The sequence below is a fragment of the Dipodomys spectabilis genome, unplaced genomic scaffold, assembly GCF_019054845.1.
Source record: "Dipodomys spectabilis isolate Male_0828 unplaced genomic scaffold, ASM1905484v1 ptg000077l, whole genome shotgun sequence".
NCBI lineage: Eukaryota > Metazoa > Chordata > Mammalia > Rodentia > Heteromyidae > Dipodomys > Dipodomys spectabilis.
In genome coordinates this window covers 305,684-333,439 of record NW_024870754.1, presented here as the reverse complement: position 1 = coordinate 333,439, position 27,756 = coordinate 305,684, and the positions used below count along the sequence as shown (strand labels likewise).

Sequence of the window (27,756 nt, the reverse complement as noted above, 5' to 3'; positions counted from 1 at the left end):
TCGTCCTACAAGAAAATGAATATGTTAGCCAGCTGAGTAAAGACCTTCAAAGTAGCGTAGCCCCGCCCAGATTGTGCGCAGATCGTTATTCTCAGACCATTTGCCCGCCCAGAAAGGGCCAGCCCTCTTACGAACAAAGTGAGCGCTGCCGGCGCTTTCAAAATGACGTCGACGTGTGGCGGGTGGGGGAAGGGGTCCTGCGTGCACTTTGCCCACGAGTTTCCGGCTTATAGCGTGGTCTGGTTGGGGTGCGCATGCCATAGCGAAGTGTGATTAGGCGCACCGGAAGTCGCCTGAGGGGAGCGATGGCGGGTTTGACTGTGAGGGACCCTGCGGTGGATCGTTCTCTTCGTTCTGTTTTTGGTGAGAGAAATGGGGTGGAATTTCTGTCCCTTCCACGAGGAACAGAAAGTGACTGGGAGCGGCGAGGAACGCCCCCTTTCACCTCCTTCCTCACGCCCTGGTCTCGCCACGAAAGCCATGACGGGTCGAGCGTGCCGCCGCCATCCCTGCCTGTTCTGTGGGCGGCAGACCCCGTAGATTCGTGGGCCGAGAGATATGAGATGACCCTTTTCCTCAGAAATCTTGCAGATTTTCCACAGTCTCATCGCTGGAGTTAGCCCATCTATATCGTCAGGGGTTTTGTTGTTGTTTAGGTTTTTTTTTTTTGAAAGCCGGTTGGCCGCAGTAACGATTATTCAGTCTCTCCCTGCCCACAATCGAATGCAGATAAATTTTTTTAGATCCCTGGGTACACTTCCTTCGTAACGACATATATTCTTGGCTTTTTTATGTTTTTGATCATTTATGGTGGTAGTAGGCACCGGACATCCTGAGATGGATTGTAAATGAGTGAAGGAGAAAAAGATTAAGAGATTGAAGCCTGGCGCTGGTGGCGCACGCCTGTAATCCTAACTACTCAGGAGGCTGAGATGTGAGGATGACTGCTCAAAGCCAGCCTGGGCAATAAAGTCCTTGAGACTAATCTCCAATAAACCACCAGAAAACCGGAAGTGGTGCTGTGGCTCAAGTGGTAGAGCCCTAGCCTTGAGCTGAAGAGCTGAGGGACAGTGCCCAGGCCCAGAGTTCAAGCCCCACGACCGACAAAAAAAAAGTTTAAGAGATTTAAAGAAGATTCTGAATAGTTTTTACTGTTGGAATAAGTTATTTTTTAAAGGTGTGATTCTAAAATACTTTTTGACAGAGTCATAATAAAACAGTCAAGAATAACTTATAAACATCCCCTTTAAAAACAAGAGAAAAAAAATAAAAAAAGAGAAGGGATGGGTTAAGAGTGATGGGTGACAATGTTGTCAGACATCTTGTACTGGATATACTGTTTGTAGAGTGGGAACTTCTTTGTACAACTACTTAAGGATATAATAATAAGAAAATGTAAAAAAAATTGATATTTTTGACAAAAATCTAATATATGTCAAATACTTAACCAAATCTAGAATTTGATTCATTTAGCAATTGTTTCGGAGTATTTGCATCTTTTATATTTAGATGCTGGCTCATTTTCATTTAAGAGGTCTAGCGAAACATAATGGAAGGGGGTTTTAGAAAACACGATTTTGAGCCAGTTATATGTTTGTTAATATAAGTCAGTAGTGTATACTTTCTCACTAGAGATCTACATTACAAACAGAGCTTTAATATGTTATCTATTCCTTAGTGGGAAACATTCCTTATGAAGCTACAGAGGAACAATTGAAGGACATCTTTTCTGAGGTTGGACCTGTTGTTAGTTTCAGGTGAGATTATCTTCTACTTCATGAAGGGAGATTCTTAAAAATCACAAATTGGGCCCTTAGTAATGGCAAATTTTATTTTTCTGATAATGTTGTACACACATTTGTTAGAAGTTTTACTGATAATTCACACCTCATAAAAATCACATCCATTCTTACCTGATACTTTTCAATTAAGAATGTTTTAAAATACTACAATGACTCAGTGAGAGTTAAAAGGCTTGTTAACTCTCCCTTATGACCCAGCAATCCCACTTTTGGGCATTTACCCAAATGTTTACAAACAAGACCACACTAAAGCTACCAGCACAACTATGTTTATTGCAGCACTATTTACTATAGCTAAGATACGGAACCAACCCAGATGCCCCTCAGTAGATGAATGGATCAAGAAAATGTGGTATATATACACAATGGAATTCTATGCCTCCAACTGGAAAAATGACATTGCCCCATTTGTTAGGAAATGGAAAGACTTGGAAAAAATTATATTAAGTGAGGTAAGCCAGGCCCAAAGAAACATAGGTCCCATGGTTTCCTTTATTTGCAATATCTAGTATATGTCTGAGTCAAGCAGAAAAGGTCAGATAAGGTGATGTTAGGGAAATGAACCCTAAGATATGTATTCATATGTTTTTTTTCTTTCATGCGATTGTTTCTAACACATTTATAAGATTATTTCTTTGTTGCTTTGTATGTCCCTCCCCCACAGTATAACCCCTGCTTTCACTGTATTTGCTGTTGGTATAATTTGTGGAGGGGAAGGGAAAAAACAAATCGTTTAAATAGGGATACAGGTGGACCTATTGCAACAATGAGATGTACAAGTCCTTATGTCGAAAACAAACTTTACAACTTTGGTGGGGGAGGGGAGGGGGAGCCGGGAGGATTGGGTGGGGGGGGGGGGCAGGAGGAGGATGGGAAGGGATGAGAAGGGGAAACAAAGGAGGAGGCTACAATGCTTGATAAGAAATGTACTCATTATCTTTCCCATGTAATTGTAACCCCTCTGTACAGTATTTTCACAATAAAAAAAAAAAAGGTGTGTTAACTTACAGTGGAACATATTAAACATGCAGTGTTACACAGAGCCCAGCATGTGTTTAGCATTTGTGCCTGATACTGGATTTTGCTCTCCAGATTGGTGTATGATAGAGAGACTGGAAAACCTAAAGGCTATGGCTTTTGTGAATACCAAGATCAAGAGACAGCACTTAGTGCCATGCGGAACCTGAATGGACGTGAATTTAGTGGGAGAGCACTTCGAGTGGACAATGCTGCTAGTGAGAAGAACAAAGAAGAACTGAAGAGTGAGTATAAACCAATGTTTAATGTATTACAAGTCAGTAAAGATATAACTGACATTTTTCTGTTCAAGCTGTGTTTTAAAATAGGCTCAAATGGACTGGTGCCAGTGGCTCAGGCCTGTAATCTTGAGGCTGATATATGTACACACACACACACACACACACACACACACACACACACACACACACACACACACACACACACACACACACAAATAGCCTCAAGTGCTCAGGCCTGTAATCTTGAGGCCTGTAATCTTGAGGCTGGTACACACATACACATACACACACACATACACATACACACACACACACACACACACACAAATAGGCTCAAGTGCTCAGGCCTGTAATCTTGAGGCTGGTACACACACACACACACACACACACACACACACAAATACAAATAGGCTCAAGTGCTCAGGCCTATAATCTTGACGCCTGTAATCTTGAGGCTGGCACACACACACACACACACACACACACAAACACACACACACACACACACACACACACACAAAAATAGGCTCAAGTGCTCAGGCCTGTAATCTTGAGGCCTGTAATCTTGAGGCTGCCACACACACACACACACACACACACACACACACACACACACACACACACACACACACACACACACACACACACACACAAATAGGCTCAAGTGCTCAGGCCTGTAATCTTGAGGCCTGTAATCTTGAGGCTGCCACACACACACACACACACACACACACACACACACACACACACACACACAAATACAAATAGGCTCAAATGCTCAGGTTTATAATCTTGAGGCCTGTAATCTTGAGGCTGGCACACACACACACACACACACACACACACACACACCCCAAAATACACCACACACACACACCCCAAAATACACCACACACACACACACACACACACATACACACACACCCCAAAATAGGCTCAAGTGGTTAACCATACCACTTCTTACTTGCCTGAGTTAGGGAAGTATTTATCTTTGAAAAGCGAAACTAACATTAGAAATTTACATGTTACTAATGAGTTGTTTTATAGTTGAATATGAATTGAAATCCACCAAGCCATTAGTAGTACTAGCTGTCATGAGTCACTTCCGTGAGTATGTCAGATCTATAACTAGTAAGAATGGGGTTTTATTTTTGTTTTAGTCCTAGGACTTGGATGCTGTCTCTGCGCCTTTCTACTCAAGGCTAGCGCTCTACCATTTAAGCAATAGCTCCAGTGCTTGAGATTTTAGTTGGTTAATGAGAGATAAGAGTCTCACACACTTTCCTGCCTAGGCTGGCTTTGAACCTCAATTCTCAGATCTCAGCATCCTGGGTGGCTAGGGTTACAGGTATGAGCCACCAACACCAGACTAGGTAAGGGTGATTTCTTTGTTTTTGTTTTGTGCTTGTCCTGGGTGATATCCCTGAGCTTTTACTCAAGACTAGCACTCTACCACTTGAATCACAGCTGCATTTCCATGTTTTTTATTTGTTTTATTGGAGATCAGATTCTCATGGACTTTCCTTTCTGAGCTGGCTTTGAACCGCAATTCTTAGATCTTAGCCTAGATAAGTAGCTAGGATTACAGAAGTGAGCCAATAGCAACTAGCTATGTAAGAGGTTTTTTTGTTTTTATTTTTTATTGCTTATTATAAAGGTGATGTACTCAGGTAAAGAGTACATTTCCTGCCAGGTGCCGGTGGCTCACGCCGGTAATCCTAGCTACTCAGGAGGCTGAGATCTGAGGATCACGGTTCAAAGCCAGCCCTGGCAGAAAAGTCCATGAGACTCTTATCTCCAATAAACACTGGAAAACTGGAAGTGGTGCTGTGGCTCAAGCAGTAGAGCGCTCGCCTTGAGCTGAAGAGCTGAGGGACAGTGCCCAAGCCCAGAGTTTAAGCCCCACAACTGACAAAAAAAAAAAAAAAGAGTACATTTCCTTTTGGACAATATCACCCATTCTCCCAGTTTTTCCCTCCCATCCTCACCTCTCAAGTTACATCGTTCAATTTCCTTTTTTAAAAATTTTATTGTAAAGATTCTATAAAAAGGAGTTACAGTTATATGAGTAAGGCAATGAGTACATTTTTTGTCAAGCATTGTTACTCCTTCCCGTGTTGCTCTCCTACTATGCCTTCCCTCCCCCACCTCCCTCACACTCCTCCCTCTCCCCACCAAAGTTGTAAAGTTCATTTCCAATATATTGTCTTGTGGGTATCATTGTTGCAATGGGTCATCCTGTGTCCTTATTTCAGCATTTTGTTATACTCCTTCCTCTCCCCAAATTAGACAAAATGTATATACAAGATGCAGGGTACCAAAATCAAGTACAGTCACAACAGGGGATATACCATAGAGGGAAGAACGTACAAAGGAAACAAAAAAATCACATAGTACATTAAAACAACAACAAAGAAAGACCTCTTGTGTCCATATCTATTGGTGTTCATTTCACTTAACATCATGTTATATGGTCATACGTACATAGCTTTTGAGCTTTTCTGCTCATCTGGTAAAATGATCCTAGATGTATACCAATTTTTGCAAATGAGGGAAACCATGGGACCTATATTTCTTTGGGTCTGGCTTACTTCACTTAAAATGATTTTTTCTATTTCCTAACAAATGGGGCGGTGTCATTCTTTTCTGATAGAAGCATAGAATTGGCTCAAAGGGTAGAACACTAACCTTGAACAAAAGTTGCTCAGGGAGAACGTCCAGGCCCACAGTTCAAGCCCCAGGACTAGCAAAAAAAATGGCTCCTTCCTGTATTGTTCATTTTTCAACTGCTACTTTTGTTCCCCCTTTGTCCCTCCATTTCTGTGCCCCTCCCCTTAAGGAGTGTTTTTAATAATTACTTTTCTGAGGCAATAGATTCATGAATTTCCTCTTGCAATTAATACTTTGTCTATTTATATCTTTTTCTTCTGAAATAACTTGTCAAAAGAAGTTTCCATTGTCCATCTATGTGACAAGCTTTTCCTTCACAGAAATGAGATTTTCAGATCACTTATATCTCACTCAGCTCCAGCATATTTAAAGTTTTTAATGGGTGTTTATAGTCACCTTAGATATTAAATACTTAAAATGATTTAGCTTTTTATTTTGCCTTGCTGATTTCTTATACATTTTTCCTGATCAGGCCTTGGCACTGGTGCCCCTGTCATTGAGTCACCATATGGAGAGACCATCAATCCTGAGGATGCTCCTGAGTCTATTAGTAAAGCAGTTGCCAGTCTTCCACCAGAGCAGATGTTTGAGCTGATGAAACAAATGAAGGTGGGAGGACGCATTAGGTTATAAATAAAACAATTCATGTCATATTTTCAAGGAGTTAATTCATGTGTTAATGCAAGTAATTCTTTGAACTCTAATAGAAGTTGTGTCTATACATACCATTTACTGCATATTTGGTGTTCTATAAATACACATATTTTACCTTTTGTGCACATAGTTTTCTGTTTTTGTACACAAACACTCCTGCCCAAGCATTCTCGCTAGTTTTTTGTAGGCATCATAGATACCAGATAGACGTGTTAAAATATGGGGGATTTTTTTTCCTAAGCAGCAGTATTAGGGTATTTTAAATATTTCTTTCTTTGGTCTGCCATGGCCAAGAGTTTATGTGCCACAAAAAAAACAGTGATAATTCAAACAGCCTGGGGTTTCTGCTCATTTTTTGTTTACTTTTTGTTTGGGCAGGACTGGGGATTGAACTCAGGGCCTCATGCTTGCTAGGTCTCTGCCATTTGAGCCATGTCCCCAAGGTCCTTTTGCTCTTAGTTTCTTTTTCAGGTAGAGTCTTACTTTTTTCTAGGCCAGTCTCAGACCACAATCTACCTACCTCTGCCTCCCAAGTAGCTGCGGTTATAGATATGCACCACAGTGCCCATCTTGTTTTTGACATAGAGTCTTGCTAACTTTTTCCTCAGAATGGTCTCATATCATAGTCCTCTCATAACGCATCCTCCCATAGCTAGGATTACAGATATGCATCACCACACTCAACCCCTCAGAGCACTTTTTTTGAGGGGGGGGTTCCAGTCGTGGGGCCTGAACTCTGGGCCTGGGCGCTGTCCCTCAGCTCTTCAGCTCAAGGCTAGCGCTCTACCACTTGAGCCACAGCGCCACTTCCGGCTTTTTTTCTTTTTGCTTATGTGGTGCTGAGGAGTAGAACCTAGGGCCTCATGCATGCAAGGCAAGCGCCCTACCAAGCACTTCTTGAATGTAACATTTTTTGTGTGGGAATGGCTGTAAATCACTATCAGGTACTACTAAGTATTGAACCTGATTATGAATCCACTTGTCTTCTCAGCTCTGTGTCCAGAATAGTCCCCAGGAAGCACGGAACATGTTGCTTCAAAACCCACAGTTGGCTTATGCTTTGCTGCAAGCACAGGTAGTGATGAGAATTGTGGATCCAGAGATTGCCCTGGTAAGTTCTTCTTTTACGGAAATGATATGGTAGACCTTAAATGGGATAGAAACTACTGATTGCTTTGTTAAACAGACAGCTCACGGGTTTGTCTTTTCACTTTTTAGAAAATTCTTCATCGCCAGACAAATATCCCAACACTGATTACAGGCAACCCACAGCAACTCCATGGTGCCGGGCCTGGCTCAGGAGCCAACATGCCAATGAACCAGCAAAATCCTCAGGCCCCACAGGCCCCGTCTTTGGTAGGGATTTATCCCTTAATGTCTCTTAAAGAGATTCTTTCCAGATGCCTTCTTGTATATGTTAATTTACTATTGTATGAATTTCTTGAGCTGTGGTTGTCAGTTTATTTCCGCATACATTATCTCATTTAACCCTCACTGCAGTAGTGGGAGGGGTAGGCACTCACATTATCTTCATTCCTTGCAGTGATAAAAGCTTTTGCCAGGTGTTGGTGGCTCATGTCTTCTAGCTATTCAAGAGGCTGAAATCAGAAGATGGTTCAAAGACAGCTCATCCAGGAAAGTCCTCGAGGTTCTTACCTCAAGTTAACCATAAAAATCCAGAAGTGGGCTGTGGCTCAAGTGATAGAGACCAGCCTTGAACAAAAGAGCTTAGTGACCAGGCAGATAAGAACCGAAAAGGAAAGAAAACCTCACTTTCAAAGCAAGACACAAACCCTGAAGCCATTAAAAAAAACACATTTAAACCTGAAAATTTTCTGCATTAAAAAAGGGAAGTAAGAACCAGTGATCTAACAGAAAGGTATTTGCCACGCATATAATGGACAGAGACAAATTACTTAATAAAGTCGTGGTCGAAAATATTTAGTGCTGGAAGTGGAAGTGGATCAAGTGGTAGAACATTCACCTTGAGCTGAGAAGCTCAGGGACAGTGCCCAGGCCCAGAGTTCAAGCCCCATGATCACCAAAAAAAAAAAAAAGAGTGCTACATTATACTTACTAATGAAAATTGAAATTCACCAGAAATGTACATCACTGGAAGACTGAGAAAATATAGTGGATGGTCCAATGGAATACTTTGACAGTTAAATAAACCTCATGTATCAGCATGAAAGACTTTAAAAAAGTGTTTCTGTTAAGATGAGCCAGGAGATATAGTATCAACACAGATAAATAAAAAATACATTAAGCTGAAAGCTCAAGTGTTAAAATACTTGCTTAGCAAGCACATGACCATGACTTCAAATCTCAGTCCTGTGAAAGAAGAATATACAGAAAGTGAAATTAAGCAAATGCCCAAGATATGTTGACTGAATTACAAAAATATATTCAGCATGTAATTTTATGTTTTCTTTGCAGTACTGGGATTTGAACTTGGTACCTTTCACAGGACCTTACACTTGCCAGACAAGTGTTCTATTCCTTGAACTACATTGTAGTCTTTTTATGCTAATGTGTTACCTTTTTTGCCTGAACTGGCTTGGACCATGATCCTCCTATTTGTGCTTCCCATAAAAACATAAGTAGGATAAAAACATAGGTCACCATACCTAGCTTCTGTTTGTTGAGGTGGGGATCTCAGTAGCCTTTTTTCACCTGGGGTGGCCTTGACTTTAGTAACAAAATTAGTAGTAATCTAGTAGTAAAGGGTACAGTGGACACAAACAATTCAGAAATAGAAAAATAAATATAGATAAATGCATCCATCTTCAAAGTAGGATGTTAATACAAACTATAATAAGCAAACATCTTTCACCTCATAGATTGACAGAGGATAACAACATGGGATGGGTCCTCAGAAGGTATTGGGTAGAGATTAACAAACATTTTGTGTAAATATCCAGAGTAATTATTTTTGGCTTTGCAAACCTTAAAATAGAATTATAAGTGGTATATCTAGGATCTGAACTTTTTCCTCACTGGGCTCATAGTCTGTTTGCTCTTAATTACCTCCCTATAAAAAAGCTTGACCAAATGAAAATGTTTTCATCTTAAAAATTCAGACCACCCAGGCATGGGGGTGTGGCTCAAGTAGTAGAGTGCTTTGGCAAACTCAAAGCTTTGAGTTCAAACCCAGAACAATAAAATTGTATGTTACCAGCAAAGTCCCAGCCTTTTTTTTTCATTCATCACAATTTATTCAAATTAGGTTTTCTGGTTTTATAGCTCTTTTTTTTGGGGGGGGGTCCAGTCGTGGGGCCTGAACTCCGGGCCTGGGCGCTGTCCCTCGGCTCTTCAGCTCAAGGCAAGCGCTCTACCACTTGAGCCACAGCGCCACTTCCGGCTTCTTTCTTTTTGCTTATGTGGTGCTGAGGAATCGAACCCAGGACCTCATGCATGCAAGGCAAGCGCTCTACTACTGAGCCACCTTCCCAGCCCCAGTTTTGTAGCTCTTAATACCTATTTTTTAATTTTTTATTGTGAAAATACCATTAAGTCTTCTTTTATTCAAGGTACTTTTTATTCTTTTATTGCTGGACCCTGATCATGAAGTAGAATGAGTGCTATGTACTGCCTTGCCACACAGATAAGACTGATTTGTCTCTTTATTTAGGTCATGTTCCATTCAACTGTTTACATAAACACACTCATAACATTGCAAATTGCTTCTGTGTTGTTCTAGTGTATGGTAAATTCGTGTTGTGTAAGACATGTTATATAAAAAGTGTGCTGGGCTGGGAATGTGGCCTAGTGGTAGAGTGCTTGCTTAGCATGCATGAAGCCCTGGGTTTGATTCCTCCAGTACCACATAAACAGAAAAAACTGGAAGTGGCACTGTGGCTCAAGTGGTAGAGTGCTAGCCTTGAGCAAAAGAAGCTCAAGGACAGTGCCCAGACCCTGAGTTCAAGCCCCAGGACTGGCAAAAAATTAAATAAAAAGGGTACTTGTGCTGGGCCTATGTATGCAATCCTCCATATTTAGGAGGCTGAGATCTGAGGACTATGGTTCACAGCCAGCTTGGACAGGAAATTTCTTGAGTCTCTTACCTCTTAACCACAGAAAGCTGGCAGTAGAGCTGTGGTTCAAGTAGAGTATTATTAGTCTTGAGCACAAAAGCACAGTGACAGCACCCAAGCCCAGAATTTAAGCCTCAGGATTAACAACAAAAAGATTGAAGGTGTGGGGGGAGTTTCATAGACTGTTTGGAACTGCTCATTTGAAGAGCACTTTAAGGTCATTGATTCAATTACTGACTTTTTGCAGAAACCTGTAAACATTCTTTTGGTTTCCTCCATCAGGGTGGAATGCATGTCAATGTCAATGGCGCACCTCCTCTGATGCAAGCTTCTATGCAGGGTGGAGTCCCAACACCAGTGCAAATACCACCTACTGTAACAGGACCTGGCCCAGTTTCCTTAGCTCCTGCAGGTAGAGTTCATTTAGATTTTTATTATTTGTTACTTCACTAATGTTTTGTCTTAACAGCAGCTGCAGTGCAGCCAAATTATATGATAATAGATTTTTACTATGAAACTAATAGACAGCTAAGTATATATATACATATATATATATATATATATATGTATATATATACACACACATATCCTACGTGGAAGACATAGATGGTTTGGTTGTTGGTTTTGTTTGAGACAGGGTCTCATTATGTAATTTTGTTTGGCCTTGAGTTCATGATTCTCTGCCTGAACTTCCCAAGTGCTCACTTTACATTTAGAAGGCCCCACCAAGCCCAACGAAATCATTTGTTTTATGAGACAAGTATACTGATCATACGTGTTCCAGTAATGTCAAACTACTGTAAAAGCTTCTAATGTTGGTTCCTCATTTCTGTACTTGCCTTGTCATGAACTATTAATTCATAGGTTATAGATCAACATCTTCTTTAGACTATACCTTGAGTGGAATTGTGCTGGTGCACAAAAACTAGGTGTGCATAGTGAGGAATTAAACAATAGAATCAGTAATTTCCATTTAAAATATAAAGGGAACCTTGTATTTTGGACTGTACAATGCATTTCACATCCACTTGTTCTGCAAGCACAAGACTCTGAGACTTCAATCTCCAGAACTGTTCAGAAAAAAGGGGATGGCAAAGAAAATATGTAAGAACTTCATAGAAGAACAAGCTAGATGGCTTAACAAAAACTCACTTACAATTGAGGGATTACAAATTAAATAATGAGATTTCACATAAACCCACTACCAAGTTTCAGAGAGATGAGATGACATTCTTACATTGCTGATAGAAATGTGAAGTTTAAGCCTTTCAAGAAAATAGCCCAACATAAACAATTAATATACATTTTGAATCATCAGTGCTTTTAGGTGATGGTGTATGAATAATTATGCTCATAATGCTTTCCTTAGATCCTAAGTATTGGTGATTGATCTAGATTGAATGAAGAGAACAGTGTGTTATGGCTGAACAAAAGCATTGAAATCATTTAGACTAGTGGTTTTCAAATGTTAATGTAATACAGAATCACTGAAAGGGCTTATAAAATACAAATTGCTATTCCTTTCTCTAATTTGTAAGTCTAGGGTACAGAACCTTAGAATTCACAGTTCTAACAAATTTCCCAGTTCTACTCAAATTTCCCCAGCTAGATTGATACCACATTCTGAGAACTATTATTTTAGACCAACTCATTCATTTCAAAAATAAGGAAGGTCAAGAATATATTAATTTTTATCAAATCACTGGTTTAAAATCACAATTATTTAGTAGCAGTGTCAGAGCTAGAACCCAGGTCTTCATTTTGTTAATCTTTGTTGCTTGGCATGTTGAATGAAATAGGGAGTGTGTGATACATACTTGCTGTTTTAGGAAAGTATTAATGAACTACAAATCAATGGGCTTGCCTTTTATCCCCACTCACAGCAAGGTCCTTTGAGGAAAAGAGAATTATTGTTATGTGAAAAGGACCAGACAAGGTCTTGTACAGGGTTGTTCTTTACATAGCAGTCATCGTGGTTAGAGTAGTAGACCATGATTCTCAACCTTGTTAGATAAAAATATCCCCCTTTCATAATAGATATTTTGCAATGACTTAACTCTCCTGAAATGAGCTGCACAGATGATATAACCTAGGCAACACAATTTCAGAAAAAAATACGTATAATGCCTTAATTATAAATGAGAAATAGAAGGATGTAAGTTTTTTTAAGTTGATATGCAATTATCCAGGTACAATAATACTAGAAAACAAATGATAGTTGTCAGGTATTTGCATCTGTACCATCAATGTAAAAACAGAATGTAGATAGATACAGTTATATCTGTTGTGGCAAATCATATGACAAGGAGTATTAATTTGATGATGTGATTTTCTTAACTAGTGAAAACTCATCTTAAAATTCTTAAAACAGGTTGAATTGTCTACAGTTTAATAATTAGTAGCATTTCTAGACAAATCAATACACGCATTGTTTGTGTATGTGTACTTATAGTTTAAAGAACCTTTGCTTACAAATAAACAGATTCTTTGTTCAGATGGCTACAAATAGATTTTCATTTTTATGAATGTTCATTTGAAAGTTTTTAAGACACAAGGTATCTCAATTTTGTGGGACTGTTTCATAGCTTGCAGGACACCTCATATCCCTGGTACTTTCTCAATATCAGCTGTACCCTCACAATTTTTTTTTGGTCAGTTATGGGGCCTGAACTCTGGGCCTGGGCATGGTCCCTCAGCTTTTTAGCTCAAGACTAGTGCTTTACCTGCCACTTGAGCCACAATGCCACTTCTGGCTTTTTCTGCTTATCCCCACAAATCATTGTCACACTGAAATAGTATACCTCCACATTTACAGAATACTCTGGAAAAAGTACTCCCTCCCATGAGAGGAGGTCCATGGTAAGTGGCACTGTTACCTGTCTTACAGCTCAGCTTTCTACTACAGTTTTGGTAATCCATGAGATGAAGCATTTTGACTGAACTCACTTTTCTGTCATGGAACATGGAGTATATGAACAAAGCCCATCTTTCAACTAACTGCATTGTTGAGTGTAGTTGCCATCTTCCTTTGGAGGTTTCTCCTTGTAGGGGCAGAATAAGTAAATCTGTACATTCAGCTACTGTTCTTATTTTTTCCACTGTCCTAATTTTTATTTTATTTTTCCTGCTCTTTATCTTCAGGTGTAATGCAGAGCCAGGTTGGAATGCCAGGAAGTGGACCGGTGCCCATGGATCGGGGACAAGGTAAGTATTAATGACTAATTGATATGAACTAGACTTGGAAATGTTCTTGTTTGCACTGTTGGGTTATGTCAACCACTAACCACCAGTGACTATTTAAATATTAAATTTATAAAATTAAGTCCAAACAATTTGTTAATCACAATAACTGCATTCCAGGTGCTCAGTAGCTATATGTGGCTTATGGATATCACATTGGAGATGGGAGATGTATAACATTTTTCTATTTGCCACAGAAATTTCCATTGAACAGTACTGGTCTAGACTTTTGTACATCATGATTCAGAGCCTCTGCAAGAATTGATAACCAAATGCATCCTTTCTTTCCTGACAGTCCTAATCATTCCACTGACACATTCTCTCTCTTGGAATGAATATCTATTGGATTAGTAAAAAAACATTAATAGTGAGGACATAGCATGTGAATGGGTATGTAAATTCTAGATTTAAGTCCCATAACAATCTGGGAAGGGATCATAATCTAGAATAAACCCTCCCTGGGAAATTTCTATTATACCATGGCTGCAATATTATGTATGACAGCAGCCACTCCAAAAATTCCACAGTTTTACCATGTTACTAAAGTTTGAATGAAAAGAAAATATAGTGGTTTGGTTGAAATGTAATTTAGGAAGAAAGAAGATTAGGAAAGAGAACTGAGTGTTATGTGCTATGTATACTCAAGCACTTCAGTTCTCATGAAAAACATTGTGGGTTAGGTGGCAGAACTTCAGTTTTACAGGAAAACTCATGGAAGCTCAGAAATATAAGTTACCTGAGGGGACAAGGTAAGTAAATGCCAATGTCTGTTGCGGCCTCTATTTGATGTTTTCTTCCAACTAGTAAGAGGGAGGGCTAAGATGGAAAAAAATCTGTCCGTCTACACTGCCTCTCTTAACACCCAAAAATGTTCCTAAGTGTTTTCTATACTTATTAATTGGGTCCCTGTGATAGGAAATGATTACTCTGAACAGGCATAGAGAAGCTTAAGTGTGTTTTTTTTTCTTAGTGTATGTTTTATAAATGAAAACCATTTAAAAAGCAAAGTGTATGACCCTGAATTTAGTCTTCAGCACCACAAAAAAAAAAACCCTAAGATATAGGCCAGTTATTTACACATTGGAATTAGGAGTTGAAGTGATAGAATTAAGGATTTTTTTGTCTTAACAGTACAGTACAACAAAAACTTCTGACCAAATACTTCATCTTTTTTCTTAAGCACTCTTCTTTGGCATTATTATGTGCCTCTTTCCTCCGACTCTACCACCATCAATAGATGATGTGTATTTCCCCAAGTATTATTGTAGTAATCAGAAAGAATTAGGGCTTCAGGTAACTTCTACCTTCCCCCAGGCTAGCAGTGAGCCAAGCTTTAGCTGTTTAACATAGCGTTTCACAAGGAATCTATCTCCCTTCTTTTTGCAGTTATCTTCGTTTTTCTGGTTAAAAAAATTAACAAAGAAATAACATTTGAAGATATTAAAGAATATCTTCATGAAAATATGAGCTGTCTTTTATAATTTCCTTCAGTAAACAACAGAGGAAACAAGAATCTTTTCATTTGTTCCCAGATCGTCTTACTTTTCCTAGAATCTTTGCTTCTTTGGCACACGTACAATGATAAAGAGAGGCAGTGGGGTGTTTGAAAAGATAACTTCTTGTTTTCCCACTGCTTTTGTCATTTGATACTTTTCTTCATAGCAGAAATTTTGTACTTTAAAATAATGGCAAGATGGGTACCAGTTTCTCACAGCTGTAATTCTAGCTGTGTAAAGACTGTAATCTAGAGGATTGCAGTTCAAAGCCAGCCCATGCAGAAAAGCCCATGAAACTCTTAAATTAACCAGCAGAATGCCAGGCTAGAAGCATGGCTATAAGTAGCCACAATCAGGAAAGCCAAGCAAGAGCATGAGGCCCTGACTTCTTCAAGTCTTAATACTAGCAATCAATCAATCAATAATGATAAAAAGAAAAAATGATAAAAATACAGTGGGGAACTTGTGGCTCATGCCTATAATTTTAACTACTTAGGAAGCTAGATTTGAAGATTGTAGTTGGAAGCCATCCAGGGCAGGAAAGTTCATGAGACTCTTATCTCCAATTAACTACCAAAAAGCCAGAAGTGGGGCTGGGGCTCAAGTGGTAGAGTGTTAGACCTGAGCAAAAAAGCTCAGGGAGAGTTCCCAGGCCCTGAGTTCTAAGACTGAAAACCAATACACACAGATGTGTGTGTGCACATGCGTGCACTTACACACACACACACACACACATATACACATATATATTTATGGCCTCCAGAATAGATCAGTGCAGTTTCTTTCTTATTTACCTTCTGGAAGTACTTATTTTTCTTTGCTTCCCTAGTGATTCAAAACCATCCTTTTATATTTTGTTTCTTTTTTTCACAGTGGAATAGGGACATTTTATGGGGAAACATACTAGTAGCTGAGGAGCAAACAGAAAATTGCTAGTTATTCCTGCCCAGATAAACTTAATGGCCATATGAGATTTACTTTAAGAAGCTATCTTGTTAAAGCTGTTTCAGATACCAAAAACATTAGCTTAGGAAACTTTTGTAGCCTGGGGCTTTTGAACTTACATGTCTCCAGTTTCCTCATGTATGTATATGTGTTTTAAGTGTGTGTTTGCATATGTTTGCGCGCGCACAAGCTATTTTATGCATCTACTCTTTGTCCTTTTAAACTTACTGCTTACCTAGGAACCCTACAGCACTCGCCCGTGGGACCCGCCGGGCCTGCATCAATTGAGCGAGTTCCAGGTACCTATTGTATCTGCGGGTTTCCTTTTGCTTGTGGTCAGGGTGGGATGTTACGAGGAAAAGAGCTGCTTGGCAGTCATCCTCACATTCAGAACCCAAAAGGGCAGTGATTCTGGGGGGTTTCTTTTTTTTGTTTTGTTTTTTGTTTTTTTGGGGTTTTTTTGGGGGGGGTTTTCTTTTTTTTTCCTGTTGAGGCCACAAGCCTAAGATTGACCTCTTCACACAGGGCAGAGAACATGGATGATATGGGCATCTGTCCGAGGCTGTACTCCCTCCCTACTGGTGTCAGGAGGCTTGGATGGAATAGCAGTCTGTAAGGAGACAGCAGGTTTTTTCAGAGCCATGGCAATGTTCACATATGCCAAGACTCTATCTCTCTTTTGTGACTCTAGTCCTTAATCTAAGATTAATTAGAAAGAAGTATCAGGAGTATAAGTTTCTTTAGGCCTCAGTGCTAGTCCTTGGCAGGTTGCTCCCCAGTTTACTCTATATAATTCCATCCATACCTCTGACATGGCAAAGATTCTGCCTACACCCTGCTTCTGTTCTTGAGCTGCAAGAGGATTCTGCTGTGGTGAGGTTTCACCCACTCTAAGGTGTCTGAATTATGTTGTCAGTGGAATATAGAGTCATTTCTTGTTTCCTTACATGTCTTTCACAGCAGTAACTCCCCTTTTGTTTCCCTGTCAGTGCCGATGCAAGACCCCAGAGCAGCTATGCAGCGGGGATCCTTGCCTGCCAATGTCCCAACTCCTCGAGGTCTGTTAGGAGATGCTCCAAATGACCCACGTGGAGGCACTTTACTTTCTGTAACTGGCGAGGTAGAGCCTCGGTAAGCACTGATCTAGAAAAAAACAATTTGAGAAGTCAGCATTTTTCCTTGCTATAGGAACAAAGTCTTGCTATATTAGTTGTCCCTGTTTGCCTAATTCAAAAATTAAATAAGTATTTTTGGCTATTGTTGAAGACTAAGATGACTAGTTATTGATATAATTTCAGTGGCATACTATGTTTTCAGAACTTGCAAATTCTAGCATATATACCTGAACAAGAAAACGTTGTGATAGTCGTAATATTAATAATAGCACTCATAGTAGTAGATGTAGGTATGGGTGATCATACCTCTGATCCTACTTTAAGAACTTTATGTAGTTGATTTCATTAAATCTACTTAGGGTGTAGCACAGTGTTAAATCACTTGCCTTATGTACCTAAAGGGCTTGTGATCAATCTCCAGCCCCACAAAAAAGGAATCCAAATAATTTTAGAAGATGGATATTAATTGGTCCCATTTTACAGATGAAGAAATAAGGCGCCAAGAAGTCAATTAAGTGTGCCTTAGATGAGATTCTAGATTTGATCCCACATAATCTGAGTCCAGAACCTGTGTGTTTTAAGCATTATACTGCATCCCCTCTACATGTAATAACTGTCCATTAATTCCTCTTCATTAGGAGTTCACCCAAATAAGTTACACAATATGTGGGTTTATATTCTGCAGCTTTACTCTGATGTGTTTGGTGTTATTATCTTAACATTTATTGACATTTATATCAGTTATTTTGGTATGTCAGTTACTGATATTTGGATAGATGGTTTGCAATTATTTGTTTGAAAATATAACTGTTCTCTATCTCCAGAGGTTACCTGGGACCACCTCATCAGGGTCCACCCATGCACCATGTTCCTGGCCATGAAGGCCGTGGACCACCCCCACATGACATGAGGGGAGGTCCATTACCTGAACCTAGACCTCTAATGGCAGAACCAAGAGGACCCATGCTTGATCAGAGGGGTCCACCTTTAGATGGCAGAGGTAAGGGGAAAGCAGATCGTAAGTGGTAGTCATGGGATTAAGAACTCAGCTATCCTCATTTCTAATCTTGGATAAAGAATAGAAGGACATTAGAGTTAGCATCATCGTTAAGGTTTATGTGCAAATCTTAGGAGGAGACAAGTCTCATATATGGGAAAATATTATTTCTGTGTGTCTTAAATTATTAATTTGTACAATTAGATGAGTAGCCACATGGTGGTTTTTCTTACGGCTTTATAGGAGGAAGAGATCCCCGAGGAATAGATGCACGAGGGTTGGAGGCCCGAGCTATGGAAGCAAGAGGACTGGATGCCAGAGGATTGGAAGCCCGTGCCATGGAAGCTCGTGCCATGGAAGCCCGTGCCATGGAAGCCCGTGCCATGGAAGCCCGTGTCATGGAAGTCAGAGGCATGGATACCAGGGGCCCAGTTCCTGGCCCTAGAGGACCTATGCCTAGTGGAATGCAGGGTCCTAGTCCAATTAACATGGGGGCAGTTGTTCCCCAGGGTGCTAGACCGGTATGTATCCATGTGAAATCTTGATTTATTTTGGAATTGATCATTGAGCTTGATTATTAGTACCTTTCTGACTTGAATTTCTCGGATTGTTAGAAAGGAAACACTAGGTTCTTTATTCCTTTGGGGGAGTGATTTTCTGGCAGTTAGGATTATAATACGAAGGAAAGCCTTTACCTTCAGTAGATATTTCATTAAGATGACAGTCCCTGAAAATTGAGAATTCATTAGGGGTGCAAACTAGCATTATGTATTAGACTCCTAGGTGTACTTGCCCACCAGCTCTCAGCCTAGGCCTGTCAACATCTCTAGCAGTGGGATCTTGGTATCGGTGATGTGAAAGAACTCCCCAAGTGATTCTAGTGTATAGCTCTGACACTTATGATATACTAAGATTATTTATATAATCTTAGGTTGGCAGAAACCTCTTAATTATTGTCATCATATAATCCTAAATGAAGAATAAAGTGTGAAAATGTGCTGATGATTACCTCACCCGTTGATTGAAATATGCCTCTTCTTTCCTTTATTGGTACTCTCCAGTTGTATGTATATGGTGCTCTGTGGTTCTCTTCTCTTCCTCATCCTCGTTTGGTTGTGGAGAAGTAGTAGTATATGTGTATCTACCCTATGTTTTATGTGCTGACACCTTCATTTTCCTCTATCTCCTCTTTCTCCTTCCTCTGTATTTTTTTTCTTCCCTCTTCATATGTTGATGTGTCTTCTTATGGGGAGGACAGAGGAAAAGGAGAGGGACTGGGAAATATTACAGAAACATCAGCCAGAATTCAAACGGTCTTGACCCACATAACTAAAAAAAAAAAAAAAAAAAAAAAAAAGGCAGAATAAAAAATAGAGCATACTTTTTCTGCTCTACCCCTGTGTTGCTTCTGTAACTTTGTGTGTATGTACATTCCTCTTTAATTTTAAATTAAAATGTAGATTTTTTCCTATATAGAAGTATATAGTGAAGTATATAGAAGTGTATGTGTGTTTGTGTATTCTGTGTTGTTTTTCAAATTTTGCTTCAAAAATGTATTTGTGGGTCTTGAGTTTTATTGTACCCTCTATGGTCATAATAGAAATAGGTTTACACATTTTTCAGCAACAATTTATTGAGCTCCTACTATATACCAAACAAAGATCTAGGTACTGGGAATATTGTATTGTGAACAGTGAAGTTCTTGCCCCCATGGAGCTTGTACATCAGCTGAGGAGACAGAACAAATAACTGTATAGTATGCTTATATAATTTGATAATTCTGTGGAGAAAAACAGAAAATAGTAATTGGAAGACCATTGTTAAGTACTATCTTGGCTTCTTTTTCATTGCTAGTGCTCAAATTCATTATTCTGTAATACTAGGGTTTGTTTGTTTATGTTTTAGCTGGGAAATCAAACCAAAGGCTTTTTGCACATATGAAGTGAGCACACTACCGCTGACCTACTGAACCTGCCTAGTGTAGCCAGTTAAACCGAGTATGAAGCCAGTTAAACCCAATGTGGGAAAAATAAAAATTTTATCTTCATACTTTAACTTAAAAATTAATTTGTTCACTGAAATATATAAGTGTGTATGTATGTGTACACTTAAACATATATGTGTGTATGTATGTATACATGTATATGTATACACATAAATATTTGTTTATAAAAGTAATACGTTAAGAACTTAACTTCCTGGCTAGTCATGATAAGTTAAACCCAGCTGTTCAAGATGCAGATATTGAACTTCAAATAAGGTTGTGTTCCAGGCTAGCCAGGGCAAAAATACAAGACCTTGTTCAAAAACCAAAGTGAAAGAGGTTAAGGTGTAGCTCATATGGTAGAGTGCCTGCCTAGCAACTGCAAGGTACTAAGTTCAAATCCCAGGACTCCCCATTACTCCAGAAAAAAAAATTACTTTTTCCCTCTCCTATAGATAATAGCTTTTGGTATATCTTTATGCAGTTTCAGACAATATGAATATGTACTCTTATTTTTCCTTCTTGCTTTTTTTTTTTTTTTTTTTGGGTCCGGTCGTGGGGCCTGAACTCTGGGCCTGGGTGCTGTCTCTCAGCTCTTCAGCACAAGGCTAGCGCTCTACCACTGGAGCCACAGCGCCACTTCCGGCTTTTTTCTTTTTGCTTATGTGGTGCTAAGGAATCGAACCCCGGGCCTCAGGCATGCAAGGCAAGCGCTCTACCACTGAGCCACCTTCCCAGCCCCATTAGCATATATTAGGTATACAAAGGGAATTGTTCTGACATTTAGACACATGTATACAACTTGTCCAATTATTTTCATCCTTCCTCTCATTCTCCTTCCACTTATTAAAACAATTTTAACAGGTAAATTCATTGTTCTGATTTCATACATTCAAACATTCTTTTAGTCATAAAGAGCATTGTTTATTTTTTCACTTAATTTTTTAATTGTCTTTTAAGTAGCTTTATATCTGCTTTGTTTTTTAACTTAATATATGCTTGATTGTCTTAAATTCAGTTTTGAAAGTTTAACTCCTGTCCCTCCAGGTGGAAACTTGAGGGTACAAGACTTATTGTGTCCAGGGTGATTTTATAATTTTTCACCCAAAGGGTACACTGAGAGTAAGAGTACTGTTATTAATTTCTTCTGAGGCAAAAGCATATTTAGGACTTTCTTAGGCATACCAAGATGTATGGTCACTAGTACTCATCTGTCTAGAACAAGAACTTGTGGAAACTCAAAGTGGCCATTATTGGATAGTTATTTCACATTATGGTACTTAACAAGTATTAACTTAAAAAATTATGCCCAAAGTTATTTCAGATTGGTAACTGATCATTATGGTTCAAACTGGCACCTGGATTAGTACTGATTAAAAAAACCAAAATCATGACAGTGTTGTAGCAATCTATACAGAACTAGCGTTTCCTGTGTCCAATGCCTAGGAAAAGATAATCTGTGTAAGCTTAGATGAGAGAACTATTCTACCAGTGTTTTCAATAAACTATTTTAATGAAAAAAATTACTTATAAGGTTTATTTAATTTTCCTTTTAAATAGAATATAAAAATGCAAGTCATATTTATTACTCAAAGTGATCATTAAGTAGATGTTATTGTGTATGCAGTAATATAAAGCATAATTATTTCCTATGTGGTTCCTGGTCTCCTTCACTATCAGGCTGTCTTGCTCTTCACATTGCTGCTGTGATATGCACTCTTAACAGGTGTTTATCTGTATTTCTTTTATGCTTTGCTGCTGCTTATCTGCTGGAGAAGCAGGTAACAAGTTTGTTGATAATTTGTATTTCGTAAGAGTACTGAAGCTCTGGGTGAATGCCTGAGTGTGAACATAACTGGTATAGCACCCATCTATCAGTTATGCTAGGAGCTCAAAGGACTTTTCCTTGAGTTCCGGTAATCTTCAAATGGGTTGAACTCACTGAACATCTTCAATGTCAGTAACTATGATGTAACTACAATTTGCTCTCTTGCTTAGGTCAGTCATATTTCTTGATCTGTATTAAACAGAAAGCTTCAAAGCATCTGTTTTATGCTCTCTATGGAAAACTATAAAAAGCATATGTTGGGCTAATAGCAGTCTTTGCCCCAGAGGCCTTCCAACTCCTATCTGTCTCTGATTTGGTCATCTTGTGGGATAGAGCCCATTGGGACCAACTGTCATGTCTCATTGAACTAGAGGTATGCAGTAAACCCATGAATATAGTTTTCCTGGTGGACCAGCATATATTATCTCTAGAATTTATTGATTTTCATGTGTTTCCACTGAGCACTAGTTTCCAGAGTGCTCTCAGTTTTCCCTGTGCTTATTTGAATTTTGCTTAATTTAATACTATCTAATTTTGTTTTGTGATTTGATGATGATGATGTTGGAAATGTTGCAGGCAAGTATGTTTGACTTGCTAGTTGATTTCTTGCCAAACCCTGCCTCCTCCTGCCATTGCTAACAGTAGAAGCTGACCTTTAGAGGCATTGATTTCCTTCTTTTATTCATACACTTACGTAGGTTGCAATTTTTCACATTGTTAATACTGTGAGTTTTCTAAATATCAGGAGCTCTGAAATTTTTCTTCCTTCTTTGTTCACATAGGTCCCAGTTATGCAGGCAGCGGCTATGCAAGGAGCAGCCATGCAAGGAGCAGCTATGCAAGGAGCAGCTATGCAGGGTGGAAGCCAACCTGGTGGTTTTAGTCCTGGACAGAGCCAAGTTACACCACAGGATCATGAGAAGGTAAGGCACACAGTGTGACAGCCTCCATACACACAAATCTAGTCTTTTTGACTCCTCTTTTCACAGTTACCCATGTGGCGATCATGGGTCTTCACAGTCCTTTTGGAGGTGATGTTTATTGTAACTCAGAACTCTTTTACGATCTTTTTTTTTGGGGGCGGGGGCCGGTCATGGGGCCTGAACTCTGGGCCTGGGCGCTGTCCCTCAGCTCTTCAGCTCAATGCTAGCGCTCTAGCACTTGAGCCACAGCGCCACTTCCGGCTTTTTTCTTTTTGCTTATGTGGTGCTGAGGAATCGAACCCAGGACCTCTGGCATGCAAGGCATGCGCTCTACCACTGAGCCACCTTCCCAGCCCTTCTTTTATGATCTTATTGCCTAAAAATTTGTGAACCTGGTCCTAAAGTTAAGTGAATATTAATAGAAGTTTATTTAACATTTCACACTATCTACCAACAGGAGATTGTGTGTGTGTGTGTGTGTGTGTGTGTGTGTGTGTGTGCGCGCGCGCGCGCGCGCGCGCGTGCGCGCACGTGTGTGCCCATGCATGCGTGCAGGCTAGATTGACCTGAAAATTCATAGCCCATGTCTTCCTCCCCTTTCCACTTTGTCCCTAAAAACAGCAGCAGATTCCCCACAAGTATTTCTTCCTAATATTTTATTTGGGCATTATGGAGAGTTCATGCCTGATTAAAAAAAAGCTAATAAAACTTGTGGGGAAAATAAGAGACTTCAAAATGGGATTAAAAACGGAATACTTCCCAGAGCTCACAGATAGCACCTTAATCCAAGAATTTATCCGTTCACAAAGGTGTCTGTTTTGAATCATCTAATCTTAGGTATTTTAATTTATACTTGTTCTTTTCATCATGCTTTTTCTCACTGATTTCTTTTTGGCCTTCTGTTTACTTTGTGTATGTGGAATAGCCTTACCATTGCCATTTTGCTTCATGTCTCACTACAGGAGCTTTGGGGACAAAAGTTGCCGGTGGGTTTTTTGTTGTTGTTGAGCTGCCATTATTGAAACTCACTACCTTCTTTGCCTCTGCACAGGCTGCTTTAATCATGCAGGTTCTTCAGCTAACTGCAGACCAAATTGCCATGCTGCCTCCTGAACAAAGGCAGAGTATTCTAATCTTAAAAGAACAAATCCAGAAATCCACTGGAGCACCTTGAAAGGTAAGAAAATCTGAACAGGACTAGTGCCTTGTATATTTTGGATAATAAGCTTTCAACCTCAACCAACCAGCGTGTTCTCTCTGGTGCATTAGTCCTCTTCATTAGATTCTTCTTTTTCTAGTTAGCTTCTTGGGATAAGGTAAGACTATATATATGACATTTGTTCAGTTCAATTGCATGTAATCTTTCTTAATGACCAATGTCATATATGATTAATTGAACAAAATCAACTATAAGAATGTAGAAAACTAAAGATCTTCTTCAATCTCATTTCCCTAACAGAACCTCTCAGTATAGTTTGATATGTGTCTTCCAGAATCAGTTGTATTCTTTTACTCAAAATGTCCATCAAGCTGGGCGCCAGTGGCTCATGCCTGTAATCCTAGCTACTCAGGAGGCTGAGATCTGAGGATCACAGTTCAAAGCCAGCCCGGGCAGGAAAGTCCGTGAGACTCTTATCTCCAATAAACCATTAGAAAACCGGAAGTGGCTCAAGTGGTAAAGTGCTCGCCTTGAGCTGAAGAGCGCACGGACAGTGCCTAAGCCCAGAGTTCAAGCCCCACGACTAACCAAAAAAAAATTGTCCATCAAAATGGGAAAAATACAAAGCATTGCAATAAAATATACAAATAAATTGGTTTCTAATTTTTGTTTTCAAAGTATTTTGATGGTAAACTATTAAGAGTAAGTTTAAGGTAGTCTCGTGTCACCATCCATTTTTTATACATTTTGGAGATTGCTGGACACTACCACCTATATTTTTCTTGCTTTTACCTGATGTTCTCTATTTCTAATGGCTTTCTGCCAATTTTTTCTTACAGAATTTCAAATATGCCTGGTGACACATCTGGAAATTCCATAACTTCATTGAAATGTTGATAAAAATGTTACTTCTGCATCCTTACCCCTGAATGACCCAAGTTGGTGCCAGGTGGAGGACTCCCAGAACAAAACAAATTTTTTGTCTTAGTTTGTATATTTTCTGTTATATTAAATAAACTTTGAACACAATTTTAGTACACTGCAAATTAATATACATGACCATTTTACTTTTACAATGCTAAAACACCAAGGGTGGAACTTAGATATGGTTTCTACCCTTAATGCAGCATTATACTATCTTGCCATAATTCTGTTTTTACTGTAGGAGATTAATCATTTATTTTGATGATATTTGAGAATTTCTCAGAAGCAGTGTTTTCTGGAACTTAGTTTTTGTTGAATTTTCTTCCAGCCATATAATAAGGCTTTGCCCTTTGAAAACTGTAGATTTTCTGAATCTTCTGGGAGAAGTAGCATATGCTCAGAGCTATTAAATGGTTTGAAGGCGAGCAAAGCAAAGAGTATACCACAGCAGTGTGTGTTTGGTTTAGAAAAATCCAATTATTGAAATACACTCATATCTGTAGTAAGTCTGAACATTTGAGAGTTCAAAGATTGTGTTGGTACTAGTTTCAGTGTGTATCAACAACACAAAAGACTGTTGACATTTACTTGTCTATTATAAAGCTCTTCATTGTAGTTAAGAAAAGTCACTGGTTTTTCACGTGTTCAAAGTGAATTAAAAACTAAAAGAAATGAATGAAATTTATTTCATTCTATCTTCCAGGAAATCACTAACTTTGCAGTCCTCCTCTGGACTCAAACTTATTCTGAGAACTTGAAACAGAAATACTAAAACTTTTACATTCTTAGCTCTTTTAAAGGGGACCAAATGTAGAGCACAAGCAGTCAGATTGCTCATTAAGTCTGCCTGCTTTCTTGCAAATAGGTATGGACATTAGCTAGTGCTAATGAGCTCTAACTTACAGATCTTGCCTTGTATTCTCTCTTCTCATAGTGGCAGTAAGGAAGAACATTGTTTCTCTCCATCAGGCCAGCCTCAAGAGTTGCCTTAATAACTAGTAAAGTTCTACTTAAAACCTCTTTTGAGCATGCTTGTAGTCTCAGAATCCTACTCTGGTTGAGTATTATGGTCAAGTGAATTAAAGCCCTGGCATAGGCAAATAGAATGTGATAGCATATTGCTTACATTCCAGATGAAAGAATGCAGATAATCAACTTCAGGAAAGACAGTAAAAGGGAAGGATTCTTAACTGCAGTATATAAACATTTAACACAAAAATGGGCTAGATTGTTCCTACAACTTAACGAGAACTCCAAATAGCTGAGGAACTTTCTGAGTATACTATTCAACCCCCATTCAGCTTGGATGTTAGTTATGCATAGGGTTTATTGTTTCATTACCTTTTCTGCCTCTGTGAATGTGTTGGTTTTAAAACTGTCATATTTTAAAGTATCAAAATATTTAGAACTTGAGACCAAGAGTGAAGCATTTTCTGTCAGGAACTCCAGTTTCAAGTAACTCAGATCTCAAATCAAAGATACTAAAGATTGAAATTACTGGTGAGCAGTTAATTGACTAATAGGAACTGTATCATTAAGGTTTCATTGTACTTTTTTTCCAAAGCCTTTTTAAATTTAGATATCTGAAGCCCAGATGAACAATGGCAGCAGCAGTGGCATCCTACTTTATCCCTATGGAAACAGTCATCAGTAGTTTTTACTGATGTGATAACATTTACTGCGAGTTCATGAACTGCCTATATGTTATTCATACTAGTGACCAAAAAAAAGTCATAACTAATTCTTCAAGTCATACAGGCTTCAAATAATGCAAATCAATCATTTGTTCTTGGTCATTTATGTGTGGAAAATAGGTGCTCTCATGCTGATTCAGTCGACACATTTATAAATCTATAGTGAGTTCAGTTGTCTTAGAACACAGTTGAAGTGTGCAATTTTCTTCTTGAGAGACTGGGGCTTCTTCCCCCCTACGGATTCACTGTGACTACTGGCATCTTATAGCCAGTGTGGTTATTGGTAGATGGGAGAAGTCATTTTATGGGAAAATGTCATTTTGCATGTCATTAAACACATGATTTCTTAGTGAATAGGTAGGAGCCAAAGGTCTACAGCAAAATTACAAATTCTGTATTAATTTTAACCACAGGTGGCAATAAAGAGCTTCTGTCAACTAAATTCAGTCATCCCATGGTGGAGAACAAGTTTTCCCATTTTATTTCCAACAGAATTAAGATGATAGTATAGCTGACTTTGAATTATATTGCAATGAGTATCCTTTTAAGATTATCTTTCTTAATTGGGAAGTTAGAAAAAGTGACTCAATAGCAGAGAAAGAAAATCCTTTGTTTTCTGAGGAGCAAAAATTGGCAAAGCTGTTCACACTGGATGAGACTGTGTTTATTAATGTACCTAGTTGGTGTTATATGGGGATGAGGTTCTTGGTAATTTTATATTCATTGTTTATTATTTATGGCTATGTTTTGTCATTGATTCAATAAATTTTATTTATTCAAAAAGTCATCCTATTTTCAAGTCTTCTATGAGGGCAGGAGGGAGGGGACATTATGAACCAAAACTCAAGTCCAGATGGTAACAGTTGGAATGGACAAAGCCTGGGGTTGTGTCAACCACTAAAGCTCTGCTATCAAGCTTTGTTGCAGTCATGGCTTTTCAGTAGCATTTGCAGTTATTTTCCCAAGAAAGGAGCTGGGCTTTGTAGTTATTGTAGCTGAAATTCTTTGGTTGAAGCTCCAGTATAACCACAT

General features: G+C 39.0%; 1 protein-coding gene across 3 annotated transcripts; it reads left to right on the top strand.

Moving 5' to 3' along the window:
- Positions 1–208: 208 nt before the first annotated feature.
- Positions 209–27,511, top strand: Cstf2 (cleavage stimulation factor subunit 2). 3 transcript variants are annotated; one of them, XM_042683039.1, is made up of 16 exons: positions 209–363; positions 1,679–1,757; positions 2,895–3,064; positions 6,204–6,340; positions 7,377–7,496; positions 7,604–7,741; positions 10,702–10,831; positions 13,561–13,623; positions 16,340–16,399; positions 16,626–16,712; positions 17,090–17,231; positions 18,040–18,215; positions 18,456–18,733; positions 22,807–22,947; positions 23,999–24,126; positions 24,948–27,511. In XM_042683039.1, the coding sequence occupies exons 1-15, from the start codon at positions 306–308 to the stop codon at positions 24,119–24,121; spliced, it is 1,902 nt and encodes a 633-aa protein (XP_042538973.1). In that variant the 5' UTR covers positions 209–305; the 3' UTR covers positions 24,122–24,126; positions 24,948–27,511. The 3 variants fall into 3 exon arrangements, with proteins under 3 accessions (XP_042538973.1, XP_042538974.1, XP_042538976.1); XM_042683040.1 differs by lacking the exon at positions 16,626–16,712 and having other exon boundaries at positions 210–363; positions 23,999–24,124; positions 24,946–27,511; XM_042683042.1 differs by lacking the exons at positions 16,340–16,399; positions 16,626–16,712 and having other exon boundaries at positions 211–363; positions 23,999–24,124; positions 24,946–27,511.
- The last annotated feature ends 245 nt before the right edge of the window (positions 27,512–27,756 follow it).

Coding starts and splice junctions, on each gene's coding strand:
- Cstf2 (XM_042683039.1), top strand. CDS start 306: ATGGCGGGTTTGACTGTGAGGGACCCTGCGGTGGATCGTTCTCTTCGT. Junction 13,624..16,339: donor GCCCATGGATCGGGGACAAG/GTAAGTATTAAT, acceptor CTGCTTACCTAG/GAACCCTACAGCACTCGCCC. Junction 18,216..18,455: donor TCCACCTTTAGATGGCAGAG/GTAAGGGGAAAG, acceptor ACGGCTTTATAG/GAGGAAGAGATCCCCGAGGA.